Source organism: Lytechinus pictus, chromosome 7 (genome assembly GCF_037042905.1).
Source record: "Lytechinus pictus isolate F3 Inbred chromosome 7, Lp3.0, whole genome shotgun sequence".
Taxonomy (NCBI): Eukaryota; Metazoa; Echinodermata; class Echinoidea; order Temnopleuroida; family Toxopneustidae; genus Lytechinus; species Lytechinus pictus.
In genome coordinates, this window is record NC_087251.1 from 21,424,907 (window position 1) to 21,449,236 (window position 24,330).

General features: G+C 36.6%; 1 protein-coding gene across 1 annotated transcript; it reads left to right on the forward strand.

Annotated features, from left to right (window-relative positions):
- Nucleotides 1–147: 147 nt before the first annotated feature.
- LOC129265399 (uncharacterized) lies at nucleotides 148–24,330 on the forward strand. The gene is made up of 9 exons (XM_064102194.1): nucleotides 148–317; nucleotides 7,957–8,126; nucleotides 8,994–9,070; nucleotides 9,993–10,121; nucleotides 10,897–10,974; nucleotides 11,724–11,817; nucleotides 12,534–12,616; nucleotides 14,649–15,190; nucleotides 20,325–24,330. The coding sequence occupies exons 1-9, from the start codon at nucleotides 227–229 to the stop codon at nucleotides 21,950–21,952; spliced, it is 2,892 nt and encodes a 963-aa protein (XP_063958264.1). The 5' UTR covers nucleotides 148–226; the 3' UTR covers nucleotides 21,953–24,330.

The following is a 24,330-nucleotide window of genomic DNA, read 5'->3' on the forward strand; positions in this document are numbered from 1 at the left end:
GTGATTTTCTTTGAAACTAATTTCAGTATGAATGTACCTTATCTAGACTATTATCTAGATTTAAGGCTTAAGCACATCATTATCACGATTATGCAGAAATTCTTCCAGTAATTAGTAATGGCCTATCTTCAGTAGGCCTATTATATTAAAAGGGAATTCCTTCATGCTATTATTTAGTATTAATAAAAAAGACTTGACGGACTGAGGAAAAAACTACAGGAACAAGATGGCTGCGCCCAGCTATGGACCGTGGAACTCGAGAGATTTGATTCCTCCACCCACTAATTTCTTGAAGATCAACCTAGCAAGATTATCAGGTGTCTTTTCCATATCTTCTCTGGTGACTTACGGTATTTCTCGATAATTCCCGTCTCTCAGGCGCTTGCTAGTGCGCTAAATTCGCACCGTCCATGGCCATGCCCAACCACGAACCAACGAGCCAGAGATCAGCCCGCCCGGTGGCGGTGGGGTCACGGAGAGCGGGCGGTTGCATGTTGCGCTGTAGTACTAGTACACCGATCGGGGATGCGAAAGCGCACTAATGCCCCTTTTTTATTCGTTTGAAACGTATACCCAGTTGTTGTGTGTCCGGACGATCAATTTTAGAAAGTCATTTGGAAAAAATTACAAGCGAAGTTTCATCAACTTTAGTCTTTTTAGTACAAAATGTTAACAAAATACTTAAATAAAGAACAAGTTGTGTATTTCAATCTCGCTTGCTGATTTCTGTGTAACATTATACCATCTTATTTTATTTTTGCACATGAGGAATTATTGGGGGGGGGGGGGGCAAAACAATATGTTTACCCCCCCCCCAATATTTTCATTGCAGGGGCGATCGCCCCCCCCCCCCCCGGATCAATGCCTCTGATAGCTCGATAGAGGGCCCCACAAAAAAATATGAAAAGGAAGTATTTGAGTGCTTTGGTTAATATAAAAAATGATCCCAAAGTTTATAATGAAAGCAAATTGTAAATGAATGGAACAGAGTACGGTATTTGTGATATTAGGGATACCTTTTTTAATGTGTCTTGTATGTTACATAGACTTGCCACAGACAAGATGAGTGCAAGTGCCCCCCCCCCCATTGATTTGTTTAGTGTCTTAGTCTAAACAATTAAAGGAGAATGAAACCCTTGAAACCAGCTGAATCCATATCAAAGAGAAAAATCAAAGAAACATATTGTTGAAAGTTTGAGGAAGATTGAATGAATAATAAGAAAGTTATGAGCATTTGAATATTGAGATCACGAATGCCATGTAGATCCTCCCATTGGCAATGCGACCAAGATCTGTGATGTCACACACGTACAACTCCCTCATTACTTTAGTACTTATTTCACTTATATTCTCACTTTTATAGAGTCTATCACAAGGTGAGGTGTTCTCTTTATGAGAGGACAAGTACAGAGGTTTCACAACATTATATCATTGATGAATCGTTTGTCATATGATTAGAATGAGCAAAAAGAGATGTTTTGGGGTATATTTTCAGCGTCCAAAAGGGGAGAGTTGTTCATCTGTGACATCATAGATCTTGGTCGCATTGCCAATGGGAGGATCTCCATAGCAATAGTGATCTCGACATTCAAATGCTCATAAGTCTTCTATTGCTAGTCCTATTTTACTCAAACTTTTGTTGATCTTATTCTTTGATTTTTCTGCTTTCACAAAAGCTAACTTGCTCCAAGAGTTTCATTCTCCTTTAACTTAAACTATTTTCTATTGATAATGAACTCCCCATAAAGTGCTAATGTTTTATTGATAGGACCCAATACGAAATGAAACATTTATCAAGCTTTCCAAATGATAACAAAATTTGTAATCACTACTGGAATTCCGGGGACATCCCGATAGACCGCGGGTCCGATAGACCGCGGGTCCGTAAGACCGCGGGTCCGATAGACCGCGGGTCCGATAGTCCGCGGGTCCGATAGACCGCGGGTCCGATAGTCCGCAGTGTGTGTAAAATTATGATCAGATATATCAAATGTCATCGAGAGGTCCAAAGGTCAAATGATACGAAGCCATGGGGTTCTATCAGGTGCGGATCCGTGGGGGGCCGAGGGGGAACTGCCTCACCCCCCCCCCACCCCCAGCTCAAAAAAGAGGGGGGAAGAGTGGAAAAGGGAGAGAATAAAAAAAGAGGAAGATGGGAAAAGAAGAGAATAGAAAAGAGAGTAAGAAGGAGAAAGGAAGAGAAGAAAAAAAGATAAGAAAAAGGGGAAAGAAAGACAAAGAAAAAAATGGAGAAGAAAAGGGGAAAGAAGAGTAAAAAAAGAGGAGGGAAAAGGAAAAGAAGAAAAGAAAGGAGAAAGGAAAAGGAGGAAAAAGAAGAAAAAAAAGAGGAAGGAAGAGAAGAATATTTAAATAGAGAGAAAGATGGGAAGAAAGATAAGAAAAAAGAGAGAGAGAGGAAGAGGGGAAAAGTAGAGAAGAAAGAGAGAAAGAGGGAGGAAGGGGAGGGAGAGAAGAAAAAAAGATTAAAAGAGAAAAAAGAGGGAAAGGAAAGAAAAAGAAAAAGGGAGAAGTAAAGGAGATAGAGAAAAAAGTGGAAGAGGGAAAAGAAAGAAAAGAACAGAATAAGGAAAAGGGGGAAAAGAAGAAGAAAAAAGAGGAAGAGAATGATATTTAAAGAGAGAGGAAGATGGGAAGAAAGATAAGAAAAGAGAGAGAGAGAAGAAGAGAGGAAAAGAGAAGAAAAAAGAGAGAGTAAGGGGGAAGAGAGGAAAAACGAGAAAAGAGAGAGAGGAAAAGAGGGAAAGAAAAGACAGAAAAAGAGAAGGAAAGGGGGAAAGAAAAGATGGGGGGAAAGAGAAGAAAAGGGGGAAAAGAAGAGGGGGAAAGAAAGAGAAAGGAAGGAAGGGGAATGAGGATAAGAGAAAGAAAAAAGAAAGAAAAGGAGATGGGAAACGGAAGAGGGAGATGTTGACCTGGACGTCGATTTGATGGCGCCAAAATGACGTTCGAACTATGGGGCGCTGAATTGATGTTCGATCTAGCGGGGCACCAAATTGATGTTCGAACTTGGGGAGCGCTAATTTGAATTTTGACCATAATGCGTCAAATACATGTTTCAGAGAGGGGGAGGGAGGACAAAGTTATATTTCACATGGGGGCGCCAAGTTTATGTTCAACCGAGGGCGCCAAATTGACCTTGAACTTTAGTAGGGGGCTTCATGCAAATTCATTTTCGACCGGGGATGCAACATTGCTCGTATTGCCTGTTTATAGTGAAATGTATGTCCTGCCCAAAAAACTTAAATTAATGCGGCTGAATTAAAATATCCCGTTTTTACGATAACAGAAAAAACAATGTTTTCGAGTTTTAAGTCTGTTTAGCAAGAAAGATACACTGTTCAGGGTCACAAAAAAGGGTTATTATCAAATTCAGCTCGCGCTACGCGCTCGCAATATTTGATTAACGAGGTATTCATCCTCTGCTTCAATCCCACATGTAAGTGTTAGTGTTTTTCAAGTCAACATACATAGGCCGATCTAGGGGGCAAAGATTTTGCCCCCCCCCCCCCCCATGGTGGCGCAAAAAAGGGGTAAGAAACAGAAAAAAGGAAGAGAAAAAGGACAAGCAATTAGAATAGGAATTATACCTTAGTCCTTCTTAAGTCAGTATATAAAAAATTGAGCTCGCGCTTCGCGCTGGCATCAATACATTGTTTAGTTATATACGCAACCCGACCTTACAGTTTTTTATGCGAACGAGAAGCACAAGCTGAAAATATTTGATATTCTAACCTGACAACTGAAAATGTATTTTTCATTTCATCATTATAAAAGTTTTCAGCTAGCGCTTCGCGGTCGCATTCATTTCTTAATAGATATGCATCGTGTTCATCATAACAACTACTAACAAAGGCGGACTGAGGCGGCCCGAGGGCAACCTCCCCCCTATTGACAGAGCAAATAAATTGTGAAAAACGGGGAAAGAAAAAAAGGGGGAAAGAAAGGAGAAAAAAGAAGACAAAACATAAAAGGAGGAAGACGAGTGAATAAAATAAGGTCAGGAGAAGACTTGGAAAACAATTTTTTTTAATATTTATTGTCACTATATTAAAGTTTCGCTCGCGCATCGCGCTCGCATTGCCTGTTCAATGAGATACATATCTTGCTCAATAGGCTGATATGTAGTTTAAAATATCAAGTTTTGATATCAATATACAAAAATAAAATCAGCTCGGATATTGACCTTTCATTATTTTGTTTTATTTACCAATTTATGTTTTTAAGTGCTCTGGAAAATGTCCGTTTTATGGTTTGAATCAACATTTGCAACATTTTGTGCGCTCGCACTATTTGCCAAGTAGGCCTACCTATTGTCTTTTTATATTTCATATAAGATTCTCTAAATATACCTTTTCAGGTGTCTCGATTGTAAAACAAATAATAAAGGCCTGTGAGCTAGCGCTGCGCGCTCGCATTTTGATTGGTGAGTTATGTATACCTATTTATTAATTATATAACAAACTACTTAAATCCCCCCATTAAAAAATTCCGGATCGCAATTTGCGCTCGCATTATTTGCTAAAAATATATCAACCAATGAATCCTATTTATGATTACAAAAATACTTAAAATATCCAGTTTTCAGGCCTCATGCACTGTCAACAAATTTCACACACTCATTAGGCTTAACAGATTAATAAATATGAAATAAGATTTGTATGAATTCATAATAACTAAATTGTCCCTTTTTCAGAAATAAATATCAACAAGTTTTAGGGAAAAAAATAGAAGATAGTCATCATTCTTATATGATGACAAAATGTCCTTAGGCCTAAAATGTCTCGATCCTAGGTCAAATAAATAATAAAATATCAGCTCCCGCTTCGCGCTCGCATTATTTATATAGTGCTATCAAATTTCCCTATATACACAGTGCTGTAAACAGTGCTTAAATGGACCCTTTTCATATCGGAATTTCAAATATTATTTTTCAGCTCGGGCTCTGCGCTCGCATTATTGATTTTTATGATGAAGAATGAAATGTATTCAGATTGCCAGGATTCTGTCTAACTCTAAAACACGTGCACGCATGTTTTTTGAGATACAAAGCTTGATCTTATTCAAAACGTGCTAAAATTATCCAGTTTCAAATCAGAATATCCAAAATTTTCTGCTCGCGCTTTGCGCTCGCATTATTATTGTAGGGAGATACCAAAAATTACCCATCCTTTTTCATGATTGACAAACATGAATCGAATGTCCCATTGGGGGATTTGAAATCTCATCTTTTTAGGTTGGAATATCAAAAATGTTCAGCTCGCGCTTTGCGCTCGCATTATTATTGTAGGGAGATACCAAAAATTACCCATCCTTTTTCATGATTGACAAACATGAATCGAATGTCCCATTGGGGGATTTTTTTTTTGTAATAAAAATGTCAGGATATTTGCTTGCTCGCTTCGCTCACTGGCAACTTCTTATTAATTTTGTGCGATACACCATATCGAGCCCCCTCGAAATTGTTGGCTCATTACGGCACTGGGACAACCCCTTCAAAGAAACAACCAAAAAAAAAAAAATCAACTTTGAGCGGCCGATCGGGAAAAATATGGGTGAAAAAATGGCCCCTCACCCTATTGGCGGAAGCTGGGTCCGCCCCTGACTTAGGCTTTCAGGATATAATACATGAAAAATCTATTTAAAAAAAGATCGCGCTTCGCGTTCTCATTATTTATTTAGGCCTTGTGAGATACCTCAATTTGTTTTTAAGAATGAAATCTCAGATTTTCTTTGACGTCTACCCCCCCCATTTCATTTATTTTTTTTAACTCGGTGCCCTCGCCACCCCCCCCCCCCCCCCCCCCCGTGCACCCATGCTGAATAAATACGCCACTGATGAGGAGAATTAGTCGATTGCTTCGAGATTGCATTATTCCCAAGAGGTTATCATTAATATTATTGAAGGGTATTCTAACACAACAGTACAGAAACTACAGCTCCCGTTCACACAATATTCTAGTAGGGCCTACTCTGGTTAGAAGTTAAACCAAATTGAACCCCCCCCCCCCAAAAAAAAAAAAATCACTCGTGCTTCGCGCTCCCATTGATATTACATTATATATTTATGGATTTTTTTTTTCAAGAACACATAAAAAAGTGGTCTTTATTTTTTTTAATGTGATTATAAGATAATTCAAAATCCATTTAAGGCACTTAATTTAGCCTTCCCGGGAGGGAGTGGGCGCTTTTTTTTTTCGAAAAGTACACATATGGGCGCCAAAAATCAGGTCAAATTTGCCCCCCCCCCCCCCTTCCCCACGAAATCCTGGATTCGCGCCTGGGTTCTATAACAATAACCCAATTAGGGCAGTCACCCCCTGACAACTACTTCAAGGAAAATATTATCCCCATATTTTTACCGCCGGGGACTGATACCCCCCCCCCCCCGGAAATTTACCCTCCAGACAATTACCCCGGATAATTATCCCTAGTACGGAGCCTTGAAAATGCCATCTTGCCATGTCTTAATTAATCATTGGCGGCGGAAGGCAAAAAAAAGTAGGGGGGTCCACCTGAAATTTTGGGATGGACACAGGTAAAAACTTTTTGACAAGCAAGTCAACCAAAATTTATAGGAAGGACCACCAACATTTTTTGACAAGAAAAAAAGGTTATCAACCAAAATTAGGGGGGGGGGACAAAAAGATTTTAGGGGGGTCCATCTCAATTTAGGGGGGGGAACGTAGAAAACAAATTGACAAGCAAAAAAAAAAGTTTCTCAACTAAAAATCTAGGGGGGACCGTCCCCACCTCAAATTTAGGGGGGAAAGGTCCCCCCCCCCCCCGCTTCCGCCGCCTAAGTAATTAATACGCTTATTATTTCGACATAGCGATATATTCTATCTTGTCGAGTCGATATGTCCACATGGCGAGATATGAAGTGTACAAGTCCCGGCGAGAATCCCGATATATCGCTATGTTGACATGTAATTTATTTAAGTCGACTTGGCAAGATAAAATATCTCGCCATGTTGACATATAACTTTTTATAAGTGGCAGGATAACGTACCGCGCCATGCGGACCTAATAAGCTTATTTAGTCGACATGGCAAGATAAATTATCTCGCCATGTCGTCAAGTCGATGGCATTTTAGAGGCTCCGTATGGCGTCTAGAGAGTAAATTTCCGGGGGGGGGGGGTAACAGTCCCTGACGATAAAAATATGGGGATAATATTTTCCTTGAAGTAGATGTCAGGGGGCGATTGTCCTTTGGGTCATCGTTATAGAACCCCATGGACTCGTATCATTGGCCTTTTGACCTCTTGATGGCATTGGATCTCACTATATCCTGACCATAATTTTACACACACCGCGGACTATCGGACCCGAGGACTATCGGACCCGCGGTCTATCGGACCCGCGGACTATCGGACCCGCGGTCTATCGGACCCGCGGACTATCGGACCCGCGGTCTATCGGACCCGCGGACTATCGGACCCGCGGTCTATCGGACCCGCGGTCTATCGGACCCGCGGACTATCGGACCCGCGGTCTATCGGACCCGCGGTCTATCGGGCTGTAACCGGAATTCCTGATGACGAAAGTGAAATTAGGGAGAAATTGCATTATAATCTCATCATCCATAATGCAAAGACTAAAATCATTGCAAGAATCGGAATAAGTAAGCATTATTATTCATTAAAATGTACAAAGCTTTAACTGTAATAATCAAATTTTACTGGGATGTTTCACCTTGTTCACCGCATTTTCATGAGCTTCAGATCATAAACATATTAAACACCAAAACTGAACTAGAATTAATCATGATTTCTATCCTGGGGGTTGTTGTTGAATGGGGAAATTACAAGTAGATCTAGTGAGCATGAAAAACTATTCATTCATGTATCTTAGGATGCATTCAATGATTGAATTCGAATGTCTTGTCATGAAAATGTATATTGTATTTTATTTGTATTTTATTTTTCACTGTCTAGATGAAGAGTCTCATTCTCATGATGATTTGAAATCAACCTTGTACTCTATTCAAAATGGCCGAGATCTCAATGGTTCATTGCTGAAAGCGGAGCTAGTTACCCTCTCTCGCTTTCTCTACAAAAATAAGAATTCCCAAAGAAACTGGAAACTTTATGGACTACTTGTGAAGGTAAATTATGACAGCGTGAAAATATGAAATTAGATTTGTTATATAGTAATAGAAAGTTGAAAATGGAAGAAAGTTCTATGAGCAGAATTCACGGACAACTATTTGAAATATATTGCAAATTTGCAATTTAATAGCAGTGGGAACATTGTTAAAGTGTTTTATAATGAGCTGTTTGTAAATTTTAGAAGTGCTTTTACCTTACTTAAATGTACAATGACTTGAATGTAAAGTGCCAAATAAGAAAAAGAAAAAATGTTTGTCTTACATTTCATATAATATAAATTCAATTAAATTATGGCAGCAGATACAGTAGTGCAGTATGAACATTACACTCTACGTGACTGTATTACTAAACCAGGGGACTATGTCATGTACAGGTATGTGTATGTGGGGCTGATTTACCAGGATAGTTGTCTTTCTTATGGTCTGATTTAATAGTACAAGAGTTCTTGCGTAGAAATTATGCCAATCTACTGCTGAGTGGAGACTATTTTAGGGCAGAGCAAAATTTGAAAAAATACTGAAAGTGGAATTACACAATTGAAATTTAAGAAAGTAAATCAGACCAGTAAATATACCAGTAATACAATCTGAACCCTTTTTTAATAAAGAATTATGATTTGGGTAATTTGGCATTTATGGTATCTACCAAAGTAAAAGGCTCATATTTAGTTAAAATCAAGATTTCATGAACATTAGTCTCCTTGTCATGATTCAGTCAGTTGGGAGATCAGTTTAAAACTAAGTTGCAGGTGCATTATAGTCGGTAATGTGAGTTTTATGCGTAATTCTAGACTTGTGAAGTGGATCCAAAATCAGCTTTTGTATTTTCATTGATACCATGGCTATGTTCCTTTTTTATTTCAGTTAAAAAAATGTTTGGAGAGGTTAGCTAACACATCGATACACTCCTATGCAGGGACGATGCTATCAGCCTGGGATGGGTAAGTTCATATAGTATGGTATGGGGTTAGCTGGCAGTTAATATGACAGCAGAGGGATGGATTATGAATATTGAGAATGAAATGTGAAACATGTATACAGTAAGCTCAATGGCACAGTAATTCTCGAATAACCCCCCCCCCCCCTCCATGATGCAAGTCTCGATATGTGAATATAAAGACTTGACACCATGTCATGGTATACCTAAGATCTCTTGCATGTTCAATGCTGATCAATTTTTCTTTCATATTTCTTATCTTGCTTTTTTCATATCCTAGTTTGGACTCATGTCCAAGTTCCCTTTTTCTGTTTTCACCTGTGTTTGCTCTTTTAATCTGTAAATCCATACAAATCAAACCTTGTTTGATCTCTGTTTCCATTGTGTTTTCATTCTCATCTTCCACTATCTTCCTCTCTCTCTCTCTTTCTATCCCTCTCTGTCTCCCTGTCTCTCACTTCAAATATGAAATTTTCAGCTTTATTACTTGCCAATTCAGTATGTATATATACACTTTACAAAAACTGCTAAGTGTAGCATTGTGGCCCATTCATGTGTTAAATGAGAAAAATCCCAGCCATGGTATAATTTGCTTCAGTGAGAAATTGATCCACATAGTGTTGCACTCAACTCATGTGAGGTAAAAGGTTAACCCGGTAAGATCAATTCCTTGAATGCACTGAGCGCTGCTGATAGAGTGGTAGCTCGAGCTAAAGTCAGGTAATAATAGTTGTGTTTTTTGTATGTTCTGGCAAAAATCCAGCAAATATTATTGTTATTAGTATTTGAGTATGCCTGAATCATATTCAAACACAATAAAGGCCTATAAGAACACGATGACCCCCCTTACAAATAGTTATATCAAATACAAGATGGTTGAAAATAAGTATTTTTCAATAACTCCATTATCACTTTCTCTCTTATAGATTTCCTGATTTATCCAGTCCTGTAATCAGTCTTCCTAGTCGACAGATGCTAGAGTACCTCTGTGTTGGACTACAAGGATGCACCAAACTTTGTGCGTACATAGCTTCTCAGTGTGAACAAGCTGCACTGTATCCTTTATCATCATTGTCATGGTTTTCTTTTGTAGCTCATCTGGCCTGAATGGGCTTCTGCCATGGCGAAGTGTCTGTTGTTTATTTTTTTTTGCATATGGTAGAGTTTACACTTGTCAGTACCTCATTGCATTGTGTTACCTGAATTGTAATCAACACCCCTCACACAATTCATGTATATACCAGAATGTAAAAAAAAACCAATAAAAAATATGGATTCATTACAAATTTGATCAGATTGAAATTGAAACTTTGCCCAAATTTATAAGCCAATTGCCTGATGAGCACTATTGTTGATGTGCTAGTTTTGAAAATATTGTTACAATGATTCCATAGGTGAAAATAGTAGAATTAAGAGAAGTTATGGTGTTAGTGATAATGATAGTGACCATGATAATGATTTATATTATTAATAATAAAAATAAATTGTAACAAAGATATCATAGAAATGACGATAATTCAAATAATCTTAATAAAATATAAGTCAAATTACAAATAATAAACATTGATTAATGATGAAGAAAAAAGAAGGAGGAAGAGAAAAAGGAGATACTGTTGGAGGAAAAGAAAAGATTGTTAATAGTAGTAATTGTTCTAAGGTGATACATAGTACATGTACTTAGTATGACATTATTATTTGATCGATAGAAAAGTTGAAAGAAAGAACTTTATTTTGCCATGGATGCGAAATTAACTTGAAGTTATTTGAAAGGTTGTACATATCTGACCTGTCTTTGAAACAAATTTTCTTGACCTTATGATTGGCAAACAGCCTCATGATAGAGACATTACATAATGGAATGTTCCTTAGCAGCTCTCTAGTCTTTCTTGCCATTGTCAGCCGTATCAGGTGGGTGAACCGATGTATGCTCTTGCAAGTTTGTCAGACATCTTAAGGCGACCGCACACCTTGCGATTGGTCTGCTTCTCAATTTTGGAATAAAACGTAGTAGAATGTGATGCTAATATTGAGACTTGGAATATCTTACTGTGTAATGTTCGAAATCATCGTACGAATCCCTATGTCCAAATCTGTGGCTATGCTATCATCATTCTTAGAATAAAAGCAAATTTAATATCTAGTCGTAATGACGTCATAGCAGTCTTACGATTGGCTACGATTTGAAACTAATTTGGCCTTTACTCCAAAATAAAGGCTTACAATCTTACAAAATGGTTATATTAGTATTCTTTCAATTAATTTTAACCTCAAATAAAATGACATGTTCCATTCACATTTTGAGAAAATGAGCAAAATGCGATTTGTTCCAAAATCGGATCGCAAACAGTCGTTAGGTGTGCGGTGGCCTTAAGGCTTGTTGATACATCACGAGACAGAGATCAGCAACATTTGTGTTCCAAGTATATGTGATGTGAGGTTTCAACAAATTTTGTAGTTGCAATAGATTTTTTGTTGTTAATAAAATGCCGACTTGAAGGAATATATAAAGTTGTATATTGATTTATACCATTAACAAAGATGTAACTTTTATACTACTAGTACATGTACCTGTAAATTATTATTGTGTATGCTGTGTGAAATCTACTTCCTTTCTTGACATAAAGCCATCTCACTCTCTTCTTTTAATCTCTTTTCAGAGTTTTAATTTGTAATTTCTTCAAATCAGCAGTGGGATGGTATGATAATCTTGTAACTGTGAGGTCTTTTTTACCCTCAACAAATTCAGAATGGGTAAGTTGTATTGTAAAGGGAAATGCATCCTCTTATTCTGATTTTTCTTCAATGCAATGTTTTTACCTATTGTACAAATACATATGGATGTTTGATTAAATACTGTTACACATTGGTGTACAGATAGGGGCTTTCCCCCCCCCCCCCCCCATTTTTCATGACCAAGAAAAAAAGGAAAGAGAGAAGGGTGAAATATATTATTTTCTGATTATTATGTCGGAATCAATCACAAATTTGGATTTTTGTAGTAAAAATGTCAAAATTTTTGCTCACTCGCTCGAAACTTTTCATGAATTATGCGCGATACTCTATATCTACCCCCCCAAATTTATTGTTGTTACACACAGTAGCTTTTGATTTACTGTTTGTTCAACTGATTTCTGTGTCGTTGTCACTTTGCCAAAGTGACTTTCAGAGAATTAATCTGGATTGACGGCTCTTTTTCACATACCCCCATCAGACTAAAAATAGGATACCATTGATAACTTCAGGTCCACCCCCACCCCATGGGACAGTTTTATGACTCAATTGTCAACTCTTACAATTTCATTAAATTCCTTTGCTTTTGATTGACTGAGAGTCATTAGTCTCTATCTTTTACTATGGCGACTGTCAGAAAATGATGATTTGTCAGTGCTTACATTTTCAATGAAATGTTCCCCCCCCCCCGATGATCTTGAATGTTGCAGTCAAATTTTTCTTGTATTATTATGCAGCTTTCAAAAGGCACAGAGCTTCCTGGGACCCTGCTGGAATGGCTTGGAGATGAGGCTTCAAGACTAACATTAGATGTCACAAGGTATCACATTCTATTTCTTTTCATAATGATTTATGGTTTGTTCTTTAGCATTGCCCTACCTAGGAGCAGGACTGGTTCCAGGATATTTTGGTGTGGGGGTGGCAAGGCAACCTTAACCCTATCTAGGCCGGGGTATTTTGGGAGTTCATATGGCCGGGGGGGGGGGGGGCCTCCCAGGCCCCCCCTTGAGATCTCGGCCGTTGACAGCGCGATCGCGCCAACAATTGGCACGCAGGTTGTCTGGGACATAATCTACAAAATTGTATAGTAATTTATTTCATGCGAATTGCCATTAGGTGATTATGCTAATTTATGCGTAATTAGTATGCAAAATCATACTTTTTCCTCTAACTCCCTAAATAAAGCTCCAAATGTTCTAATTTTTAGTATAGAAACTCTTTGTGGTGTTCTTAGCAAGTGTACATGAACAAAATTGTGATATCAAATCATTTTCTTATGTATTATATTGTTTTTTGCAATTTCTTTGTTTTTTTACCTTTTGTTTTTCATTGTTTTTTCAATGAAATTTGTTGGGTACTTTTCTGAGATCATAAAAAGCATAAAATAAATACATTTAGACCAGCAAAACTAAAAATAAACATACATTTTTATTATTTTGGGTTGAAAACACAATTTACATTGACTTTGTACACAAAATCACGTTTTTGAGCAATTTTTGGTCTGACATGCACTTACATAATGTTGCGTAATTTCGGAACCACGTACCCGGGTGACGCAAAATTGGTCTCAAAAGTTGCGCAAGACTTAAAAGTAAAAAGTCAGCGAGCGGCGCGGTCAAAAAATTTCGCAAGGCCGAAAATATTGCACGGATCGTTGAGGGGGGGGGCCTCCGAGGCCCCCCCCCCCCCCCGGCCTAGATAGGGTTAAAGGTCAAGTCCACCCCAGTGAAATGTTGATTTGAATAAATAGAGAAAATCAAACTAGCAAAACGCAGAAAATTTCATCAAAATCAGATGCAAAATAAGAAAGTTATGACACTTTAAAGTTTTGCTTATTTTTCACAAAACAGTGATATGCACAACTCAAATGAGAAAGTCGATGATGTCCCTCACTCACTTTTTCTTTTGTTTTTTATTGTTTGAATTATGGAATATTTAATTTTTTATAGATTTGACAATAAGGACAAACTTGAATCACGGAGTATTAAACAATGCTAATTCCACATGTTCAGGGAGGAATTAATCGTTGTTTATCTTGACAATGAGGAGAAAAATAGAATATTCCCTATTTCATATAATAAAATACAAAAGAAATAGTGAGTGGATGACGTCATCAGTCTCCTCATTTGCATACCCACCAGGATGTGGATATAACTGTTTTGTGAAATTAAGCAAAACTTTAAAATGTCATAACTTTCTTATTTTACATCCGATTTTGATGAAATTTTCAGAGTTATGCTTGTTGGATTTTTCTCTTTTTATTCAAATCAACTTTTTCTTGGGGTGGATTTGTCCTTTAAGGATACATCATTTTGTTTCAATTGAGTATCATAGGTAACGTAAGAGTTACATGGCTTAGACCTCTAATTTTTATACTCTTCTTTCTTCCTTTTTGCTTACTCAGAAAATAAGGAAAAAGGGGTATACTTTTCATCCCTATCATGTATATGAAATATTTTATGTATTATTTAGAGTAGGGAAAACATGAAAAATACTTTTCATTTTAATCCAAGTTCTGAGAACGATGCCTTATTTAGTGTCCATTTTAAAAGTCCATGTACAAGTATTGTGTCCAACTTATAACTGCAGTGCAACCTCCCTCTCCTCCAAGGGTTGTTAGACCAATGTGGTTTGCCATATTCCAGTCCTGTGAGAAGTCATACGTAACTTTACTATTAAACATGTTTATGAAACAGCCTGAGGTTTTCCCTTCCAATAGGAATAGTGGATTTTTTTTTCATGTGCAAGGGTGGTAGCTCTTTTACACAGGACCTCCATTTAACATCATGGTGAATGGGAAATTACCACACTTTACATTAATTGTGAAATTCACATTATTTTCAAATTAACAGGTCAAAGAATGCTTCTGAATTGAGTCTGCTGGACAGGCTCTTCAATACCAGTCTAGAGGTCAGTTTGGACATGACTGAAGGTGGAGAGCGGGAGGTCACTGCAATCAGTCAGCTACTAATGAGTACTGGTCTAGAGGTCAAGAGGAACGTAAAAGATGGGGAAGAGCGGGCAGTCACTTCGGTCAGTCAGCAACCAACAGGAACTGGGCTAGAGATCAGGATGGACACCGGAGATGTAGGAGAGCAAGACGTCACCAAGGTCGGTCAGCAACCAACAGGATTTGGTCTTGAGGTCAAGATGGACATGAAAGACATAGGAGAGCGTGAGGTCACTAAGGTCAGTCAGCAACCAACAGGAACTGGTCTAGAGATCAGGATGGATATGAGAGACGGAGGAGGTCATAAGGTCACTGCCGTTGCTCAGCAACCAACAGATAATAATCTTATGGTCAGGATGGACACGAAAGCTAAAGGAGAGCGGGAGGTCACTGTGAGCTGTCAGCAATCAAAGAGTATGCCTGCAACATTACCAGATCTAGGAGGTAAACTCGAGTCCATATGTAAAACTATATTTCATTATTCGTATTCTGGATTCTCTATTTCATTGCTTGAATATATCAGCTGGTAACATAGTTTCTGTGTGGATGCTACCATTTTTGTTGGCTTGCCTCAAGGAGCAAAGAAGTGGCTGTAGTTGTGAAAGAAGATTACAATACAGAAAGCAATTGTGTCATAAGTAACTGGCCAATCTGTTCAAGCAAGAAGTCAATGATTAGAATCTTCTCTCCACCGTTCCATTTAGCAGTTGATTTAAGGCTTGAAATTCAATATTGTGTGAAAGTTTTAATATGAATGAAGAAATTCATATCTAAAACAAGTCAAGGATTTGTTTTACTTATATTTTTTAATCAGTGCATCTGGTTCTAATCAGATTATCAGAGCAATACTGCCAGAACCTGGTTTGTAAAATAAGATGAACCAGCACTAAACTTACAATATTGGTTTTATCATCAAGAGTGAGTTGAGGCAATTACTGCAGTTTGATCAAAGAGATCAAATGCCATAACCTGATCAGAGATCCATGGAAACTTAAACTTATACTTTCCATTGATTTTATTTTTCAAGTTTAAGATAAATAAAAGCTCATAACAGCATTTGGTTGTTGGTAGGAAACAAAACAACATGAATGAAGATTCAAGATTCTATAAAAAAAAATCTGAGGGTTTAATAGAAAGGGGTGAAAAAAACCTCAATTTATTTCTGAACCATGAGGTATTGATCTTACAGTGTGACTGTTGGAAGTACTTCAGAAGCAGCAATAAATCACTTCTGCTCTTTTAGGGTTAAATTCATTGTTTATTCTAGAGAGTAGAATGGTTGAAAATATAACAAGATATTGATTATATTATCACCCAGCCATATGAAGGGTAGCAGTAAACATCCTTTTTATTATGACTTTATGATAAAATCATGAGAAGATCACATGCTCTTCCTGTTGATAAAGATAATAACATTCCTCGATTGGTTGATAATGTTGGTTAATGACTTCCTGAATTTGATCAAAGTCCATATGACCTGCAGTCAAACTAAGCACTATCATTTGTATGTAAACAATTTGTATAACTGTATATACCGTGTGAGTAAAAAAAAATTGACACATTACAAATCCCCAATTTGATAAAATTATGTCATAAAGGCATAATCACTATATATGGCTGGAAAGAGTATCTTCTCCCAAATAATTTGATACCATTTATATGTGGTATGTGGTTTGCGCCAAAGTACATATAAGGGATGGATGCAATGAACGAACCCCAGATACCAATGATGTCATAATCCTACACGAGCTAGTAAAACATATTTGCAAACAATGAAATTAATTTGAGAATTGATAATTTAACAAGTGTTTATTAAACAATTATGATGTATATTACTGAAAAAGTGTTTGAAAGATTTAATACAACCCTTTTAGGATTATGACATCATTGACATCTGGGTTCATTCATTCCAGTAATGCCTTACTTTGGCACAAATCCAAATTTACATCACTAAAGAATACCTCTTGATCCAGGCGTCAACTCATACCACATAAATATAGTATCAAATTATTTGGGAGAACATAGTCTCCAGGTCATATACAGTGCATCCCACAAAAACAAAACCGAGATTTATTGATGATTTATCATAACTTAATCACAAATACAATAGACAAATGACCTTCCATTGTAAAGCTTATAATCTCCTCTTTCATCTGAAATTACTTAGATTATTTCTCACTCATGCATGAGTGAGCAAAAACAATTGAAGAGGGGATACCAAAAAGTCACTTGGCGGGCTGTATCTTGGTTTCAAAAGAAAACCACATTTTTAAAACGTTCAATATCTACTCTTTAATTTTAATAATTTCATCAATTACAGAAAATGGTCAAGAAATAACAAAGCTCTGGTTATTTGAAATAAGGCTTGAATTTCAACAATTTCATAAGATAAAGAGGTTTTACAGACTCGCATCCAGACTCACTCGACACTCCGTTTTGTTGACGATCAGCCATGCATTGAGTCTTTTTTAAACTATGCGATAGCTTCTGTGGGAAACTGGTGAAAACATGTTTATTTAATGAAATTATGGAAATACAAGCATTGTTTTGAGGGAACAGAACTGTTTTACTTCTTGACCATTTTCTGTGATTAAGGTATCAAATGAAAGAGCAGATATTGAACTTTTTAGGCATGTGATTTTCTTTTTGGAATTAAGATACCCCCCACCAAATGAGTTTTTGGTATCCTTTCTTCAAATTGTTTTTGCTCACTCATGCGTGAATGAGGAATAATCTAAGTTATTTCCGATGAAAGAGAGATTCCAATCTTTACATTGGTAGGTCATTTGTCTATTGTATTTATGATTAAGATATGACAAATCATCGCTAAATCTCGGTTTTGTTTTTTGTGGGACGCACTGTATAATAATTATGGGTTCATGATATATACAGTGCGTATCAAAAAAAGTTTACACTTTGAAAAAGCCCTGGGAATAAAAAAATATACATGTGGGTAATTTTTTCACATATAATCTTTGGTTTGGGTCTCATCTGTCCAATGAAAGTAAAAGTTTTGACAGAATGTTACACTTGAGTGAGCACTGTCCATTTTTGTAAAGCTTGCAGAAATCTGTTTGCGCAGAAATGCTTGTTTTCACAATGTGTCAAGGGGAAAGGGCAAAATCAAACTTACCCTGCGAAACATTTCTCATACATTTCCCTTGCACTTTTAGTCAATCGAAATAAAACGGATACATTCAAGCATTTTCTAATGATTTTGCCACCCAAATTGAAATTTCAACACTTAGTAATCACATCCTTTACCCTTTTTGTTCCAGCTGGATCTGAGGACATAACTGGATCTGAACAAAAGTTTATATCAGACATCTCCAGCATTTTTTCACAAAGTTTTTATCATTTAAATTGGGTTTAAATTTCATTTTCCATTTAATACTTGTTTCTCCACACTTTTCCCAAGCTTGACAATGATTAACAAAATGAAAATCAAGCCTGGCCATTTCATGTAAATCACACATCAGTGTAAAGCAAATATCATTACGATGGACTCGGTGTGTGGGGGAGTGGGGTGGGGCGCAATGCACTCTTCAAAGTGTTTTGGGCAAGGAAACAAGTTAAAAAGGGTAAAAGATATCTTCAAATCAATTTTACTAGCTAAATGCCTCTTGTTCTTCATGATTAAGGTCAACTTTTATTCGCATAACTATTTCAAACTTCTGCGCAAATCATTTTTCAATAACTTTTCAAAAGTAAGTGGTGTTCACTCAGCGGAAATATTTTTCGACAGTTACATCGTCATTTGCTTATTAATGGATCTGTACCAATGTTAAAATGTGGAAAAATCTTCAGGATATTTCAAATGTATAATTTGACAGGATTTTTTTAAGTGTAAACTTTTTTTTGATACGCACTGTAGTGTTGTTAAATTGGGGATAATTCATGAGGTGCCAAGTTTTTTTTACTCACAAGTTTATAGATTGATTGATTGATTAATTGATTGATAAATTGGGGATAATTCATGAGGTGCTAAGTTTTTTTTACTCACAGTTTATAGATTGATTGATTGATTTATGAATTGGTAGATTTAATAGATACAGATAGAAAGATTAATAGATACATGTAGATAGATAGATAGATAAATAGCATGTATTATTATAAAGAGATTTAATAGAGTCCATAGTTTATTTGAATGTACTTGTATACTAATGATATCAATGCAAAGCATGAATTCAGTATTTCAGTGCCCTTTGACAAAAGCACACAGTCATTATTGGACCTTTTTCAATAAAGAGAGCTATATTGTTTCCAGTACTTGTAAGCCCTTCTTAAAGCCTTGACGAATATTCACAAATGAGCTTTATATTGGAGTTTAATCTAACATTCCAATTTTACAAAAGTGTAGTGAAAATTTTCTCTTTTTTCACTCATTGATTCTTTGTGAGAATTTAAAGTTTACTGTTCATTAATGTCTTTTTTTTCTATAAATTAGTGATTGCATATCCAAAAGCTGCCAACAAGTACTAAATTCTGAAAATTTAGCCTGTTCCATGTTTAAGAGTGGTTGGTATTATACCTACAATAATTTTTTGGATTTTTTTTTTTTTGCGGGGGGGGGGTATCCTGACCAAATGAATTATCATCTATATCCCAAAATACATTCTCACAAACATGATTTTACATGTATGTCACATCCACATTCCATTAATAAAATATTTCAAGGACATACACATTCAATTGTACATTACGGTTTATCTGTATTTCATTCTCACAACCTGCATAAAACCAAAAATAATACACCTGTGTGAATTTGGATCTATGAATCTTGTTTTCTGCAGTACCTAGATATTATTAGAAAAGTTGCATGAACAAAGTGCAATGATCTCTGCTTTAATCAGATGTGATTAAAAGGTCCCATTTCCTTGATGTATGTTTTGAATATCATTGTTGCTTGTTTTTTCCCAACCTTATGGTTTCCCCATGTTAAATCAAGTACCCCAACATTAGTTTCAAGGAAGGCCAACTGTCATGTGTATAAAGCATGAGTGAAACCTTTTTATATATGAATGACAAACATTAGTTAAGTTAACATTAACAAATAAAGTTAGCATGCACAGAAAGTGGGTGAATAAGTACACTAAAGAGCACATATTCTCAAGAGAGATTCTTTGAGGATGAAATAATAACTTTCCTTCTTTTGTTTCATTGCTTCTGTTTGTTTTGAGTTTTTATAGGAAAGAACAATGTTTAGTAAATCATGAGATCCCAAGACATTCTATAATTTGAAAAATACATTTCCACCTGATGGAGTGGATAAACCATTAAAGCTGATGATGTAGAATGGATTTTTTTTAATGTGGTATAGTGTCATGATTTCTTTTATTTTACCACTTGAAGTTAGGATTGTTGTTCTCTCTCATTGTTGGTGATATCATGGCCTAGTCTTGTATGTCGTAAGTAATTTATTTTGATTAATCACAATATTTTGTAGCAGATTGACTCTTTTCATCTCTATCTTGTGATATGTGATTTTTTCTATCATAGTTGAGGATCAGAATACCCATTGCATAGCTTTAGTAATGTCTTAATGCTCCTGTTTATTTTTTTAATCTCTGTTACGTAGAAAAATTGAGTCAAGCAGAGGTGGCCTTGATGAGGGATAGGAGAAAGCAGGGATACCATCAATTCAATCCAGATGTTGTCTCAACAAAAGAAAATGGAAACGCCATTAGAAAGAAAGAAAATGCTAGGATGAACTCCCCACCCAGAAACAGAAGGAAAACAAAATTCAACACATCAGACTTTCAGTCAGAAGAAGGGCAATTTCCAAAGGTTTTTAAGCAGAAGGTCAAGGTTAAAGGAGTCGGCTCGAGAAAAGGATGGCCCATAAAAAAATTGGGTGTGGGCTCTGTTCCGAATTATAGTTGTTTGGGAAGTAACACACCATCTATCGGCTCAGAGACAAAGATAACTAAGAAGAGAAGCAAAGGAAAGGGATTGGCAAGTTCTATTCTAACCACTGTGTCAGTTCAGGGAGGTAAAGTTTGTAGAAGAACTTCAACTAGCCGAAGGGTAGGGGTCCCTTCTATTCGACGTAGCGTGTCTCAAGAGAGCTCATCAGACGGTCAATCAGGTGCGTCTAGAAACACTAAGAGAGGGGTAAAGCTTCAGCAGTGTATAGCAAAGATGAAGCACAGAAAGAAGAGTAGGTCTGATATTAGCAGTAATGGCTCAAACAGTCTAGTTATCAAGAATAGTGCTGTGTCATGTACTCCTAGCTCAGCAATCTCTATTGTAAGAGGATATTCCGAAAACAGTAGTTCTGGTGATAAAACCTTCAACCCGAACAGTCTGCCTATCAGGAATACTGCTGTATCCCGCATAGCCAGCTCAACATACGTTATTGATGCAGGATCTTCACATTCTCTTAAAAATTGTAGAAATCATCCAGAACTGTTCATGTCATCACCCACTTATGGAGCAAGATCTTATGAAGGAAAGGAAAGTAGAACAAGCATGTCTTCTGCTACTCAGAAACCTACATTGGATACTTCCGGAAACAGCCACAAAAGAGGGAGAGTTACAGTGCCCCCAACAAAACATAGTCCCAAAACACTAAGTACTGTTACCAAAGAAAGAAGTCTTCCATCTGCCATATTGCCTTACAGCAGGTATGAACCATCCAGGGCTATCACAAAACAATCATCTTTATTAAATCCAGGAGGAACAGTAAGCAGTCTTGGATTTAAGAAAAAGAAACTTGTGAAGAGATTAAAGAAACTGAAACAGAAATTGACAGGCAAAGGCAGAACTACTCCGGACAGTTCACTGCACTATACAAATCAAATGAGCATCTCAAGAAGCACTCCATTACAGATTCAGCAACAACATCATTTCAACCTTCAACCTCTTCGGAATCAGTATCAACATCATGGCCAATCCAGTGAGCCTCAGTATTATCATGGTAACAAACATCCTCAATCTCATCATCATCATCATCATGAAAGCAGAACACATCCACACCAGGGCAACAGGCAACAAAAAGACATTCCTCACAAGAAGCACCCCAGCAAAAAAAATCAACAAGCACATCCATTGCCACCCTCATATCACAATTTGAGTCAAAAGACTTCCAAAAAGAAGAGTCATGCCCAGAAAGGATTGGTACTAAATCAGAAAAGGGAAAATCATAAAAGAAAAACAAGAGATACTGACCATGATATGGATTCTATATTTGCAAGCTTACTTTGATCGTGGTCCATGAGGGGTTGTTCAATGAAGCTATTTGTGCAGTTGCTCAACAATTTATGAACAATTTGCAATATGAAGTACTCGCATTTCCAGGTATTTTAACAGAGAATGCCTGTATTCATTTAGATTGTTGCAACCAAGTATAATTTTCACCAAAGTATTTTTTTAACATTTGTTTATGTTATTACCAATATTGTTTGAAGTAATTTCATTATTATATATGTATGTATGCAGTGCATACAAATGACTTGCTAAAGGCACCTTGAGTGGAAATCAAACCTCAGACTTTTGTGTGTCTACCACTTACCTTAGACCTCTCGACCAGCACCTTCACAAAAAGAAAAATTTTAAGAATAATATGCATAAGTTCTGCATATTATCGCCCCGTCTTAAGCATACAGTTGCTGCCAAGAAGACATTTTTGTCTCACCTGCAAAGCAGAGCGAGACTATAGGCGAAAAACTTAATATTTGTGGATTTTTTAGGCTTTGTTTGATTTAACAAAAAGTTTAGGCTTTGGTTGATTTTACATAACAAATATGTGCACATTACAAGCGAAGTGCAAATTAGAGTTACACGATGATGTCACATATTCACTCTTTTTAAACACTGTTTCTTCCTTGTTAGCATCCTTTCCACCTTTCTTTTATTTATTGCCCCACCCTCTAATCTGGTCAATAAAAATGCACAAAATATATGACAAATTTTATCACTCTTAAGACTTTCATGTGCTGCTTATTAGGAATCTGTGGTTTTCTATTAAGCACCATTACCCTTGGTGCATTTATCAAAATAGAAACCAAGATATAATTACATATTCCATATAAAAGAAAGGATTTTTTTTTTATTGATTCTTTTAGTGTCATTTTTGTAGCCCCCCCCCCCCATAGCTGGTTGCAACTAGTTTGATATCATAAAAAGAATAATAATTTTCATATTTATGTGACTTTGTTTAAACTTTGACCCACCTACTTCTCCTCATTTCATTCCATACAACTATTGGGATGGATCAGGGCCCTGTTGCATAAAAGTTTTTATTATGGTAACTTTGCCATTCAACGGTAACTTCCATGGTAACGATGATCAGCAGCCAATAAAAATCAAGAATTCCAGGCAAGATACCCTTGGATGGCAAAGTTACCATAATGGTAACTTCTATGCAACAGGACCCAAGCCTTGCTTAGTAGCAAGTACATGTACGACTGCTTTTTCAAAAATGAATGGATAAAAACACGTCAATTTTTCAGATATTGTGTTGGATCTGTTTTTATGTTGTTTAAATTATCAGAAGCAGTTTTGGACAAATATCTTCTGGGGAGGAGGGCTCCACCCACCTGACCCATGCCAGCAGCCCTTAAGTGGGCCCCTGGACCCGTGCCATGATGTGTTTGCTATGCATGTTGGTTAGTAGCCGCAATAAAGATATCTGATAACAATACTAATCAAGAACCCCTGCTCTAGGACTATTTCAACACACATGATCAACTCTTTTATTTTTTTGTTGCCACAGTAATGCAATATTTGTATAATTATGAAATCTAAGTGAAGTTTACTCTTCATATTTTCTGGGGAACAAGTCCTGATTCATTCGATCATTACCATCCAATTGTTTGCTTCTCAGCCAATAAAAGTCAAGGAAACTTGACAGATCTGATAACTACTAGTATTCAGACAAAGCTGTTGAAAAGAGAATGGAAAGGGAAATTCAAATAATTTCCATTTACTTGTAAATATTGTGATTAGATGTGATTGAATACTAACAAAACACATAATTTAAAAAGGGGGGGGGGGACAAAATAGAATGGAAGCTGAGCTAAGCAGCTCGTTGGGAGCATGTTTAATTACAAATCGTTGATCATGTAATGTCTCGTTCTGAACAATAAAAAAGGAATCTCGTTCTATTATGTAATGTCTCGTTCTGAACAATAAAACGAGTCTCGTTCTAATTATGTAATGTCCTGTTCTCAACAATAAAAAAGGGGGATTGGTATCAATCCAGTCTCACAACGTTGGCTCGTTGTGAGCATGTCCAATTTTAAATCGTTAATTATGTACATGCAATGTCTTATTCTGAACAATGAGAAAGAGAGTCTCGTTCAAATTATGTAATATCTCGTTCTGAACAATAAAAAAAGAGTCTCGTCTGTAATCTCTCTGAACAATAAAAATAGGGATTGGTATACTATCTTATAAGTTTTGCAACCATGAATTTAATAGATCTATGTCTCGTTCTAATATAGTTAAAAGTGGTATGGCACTTAATCTCACAACGTTGGCTTGTTGCCAGCTATTGTATAGCAATTCAGTCTTTAACAAGTCTTGGGTCACATAATCAATGTCAAATGTCATTTAGGGTAAATAAACGTAGAATTATATTA

Bases quoted from the DNA above. Each gene is read 5' to 3' on its own strand.
- LOC129265399 (XM_064102194.1), top strand. From the start codon at position 227: ATGGCTGCGCCCAGCTATGGACCGTGGAACTCGAGAGATTTGATTCCT. The intron at 318-7,956 runs GTGTCTTTTCCA...TTCACTGTCTAG, and splicing joins CAACCTAGCAAGATTATCAG to ATGAAGAGTCTCATTCTCAT. The intron at 10,122-10,896 runs GTATCCTTTATC...ATTGGCAAACAG, and splicing joins CAGTGTGAACAAGCTGCACT to CCTCATGATAGAGACATTAC.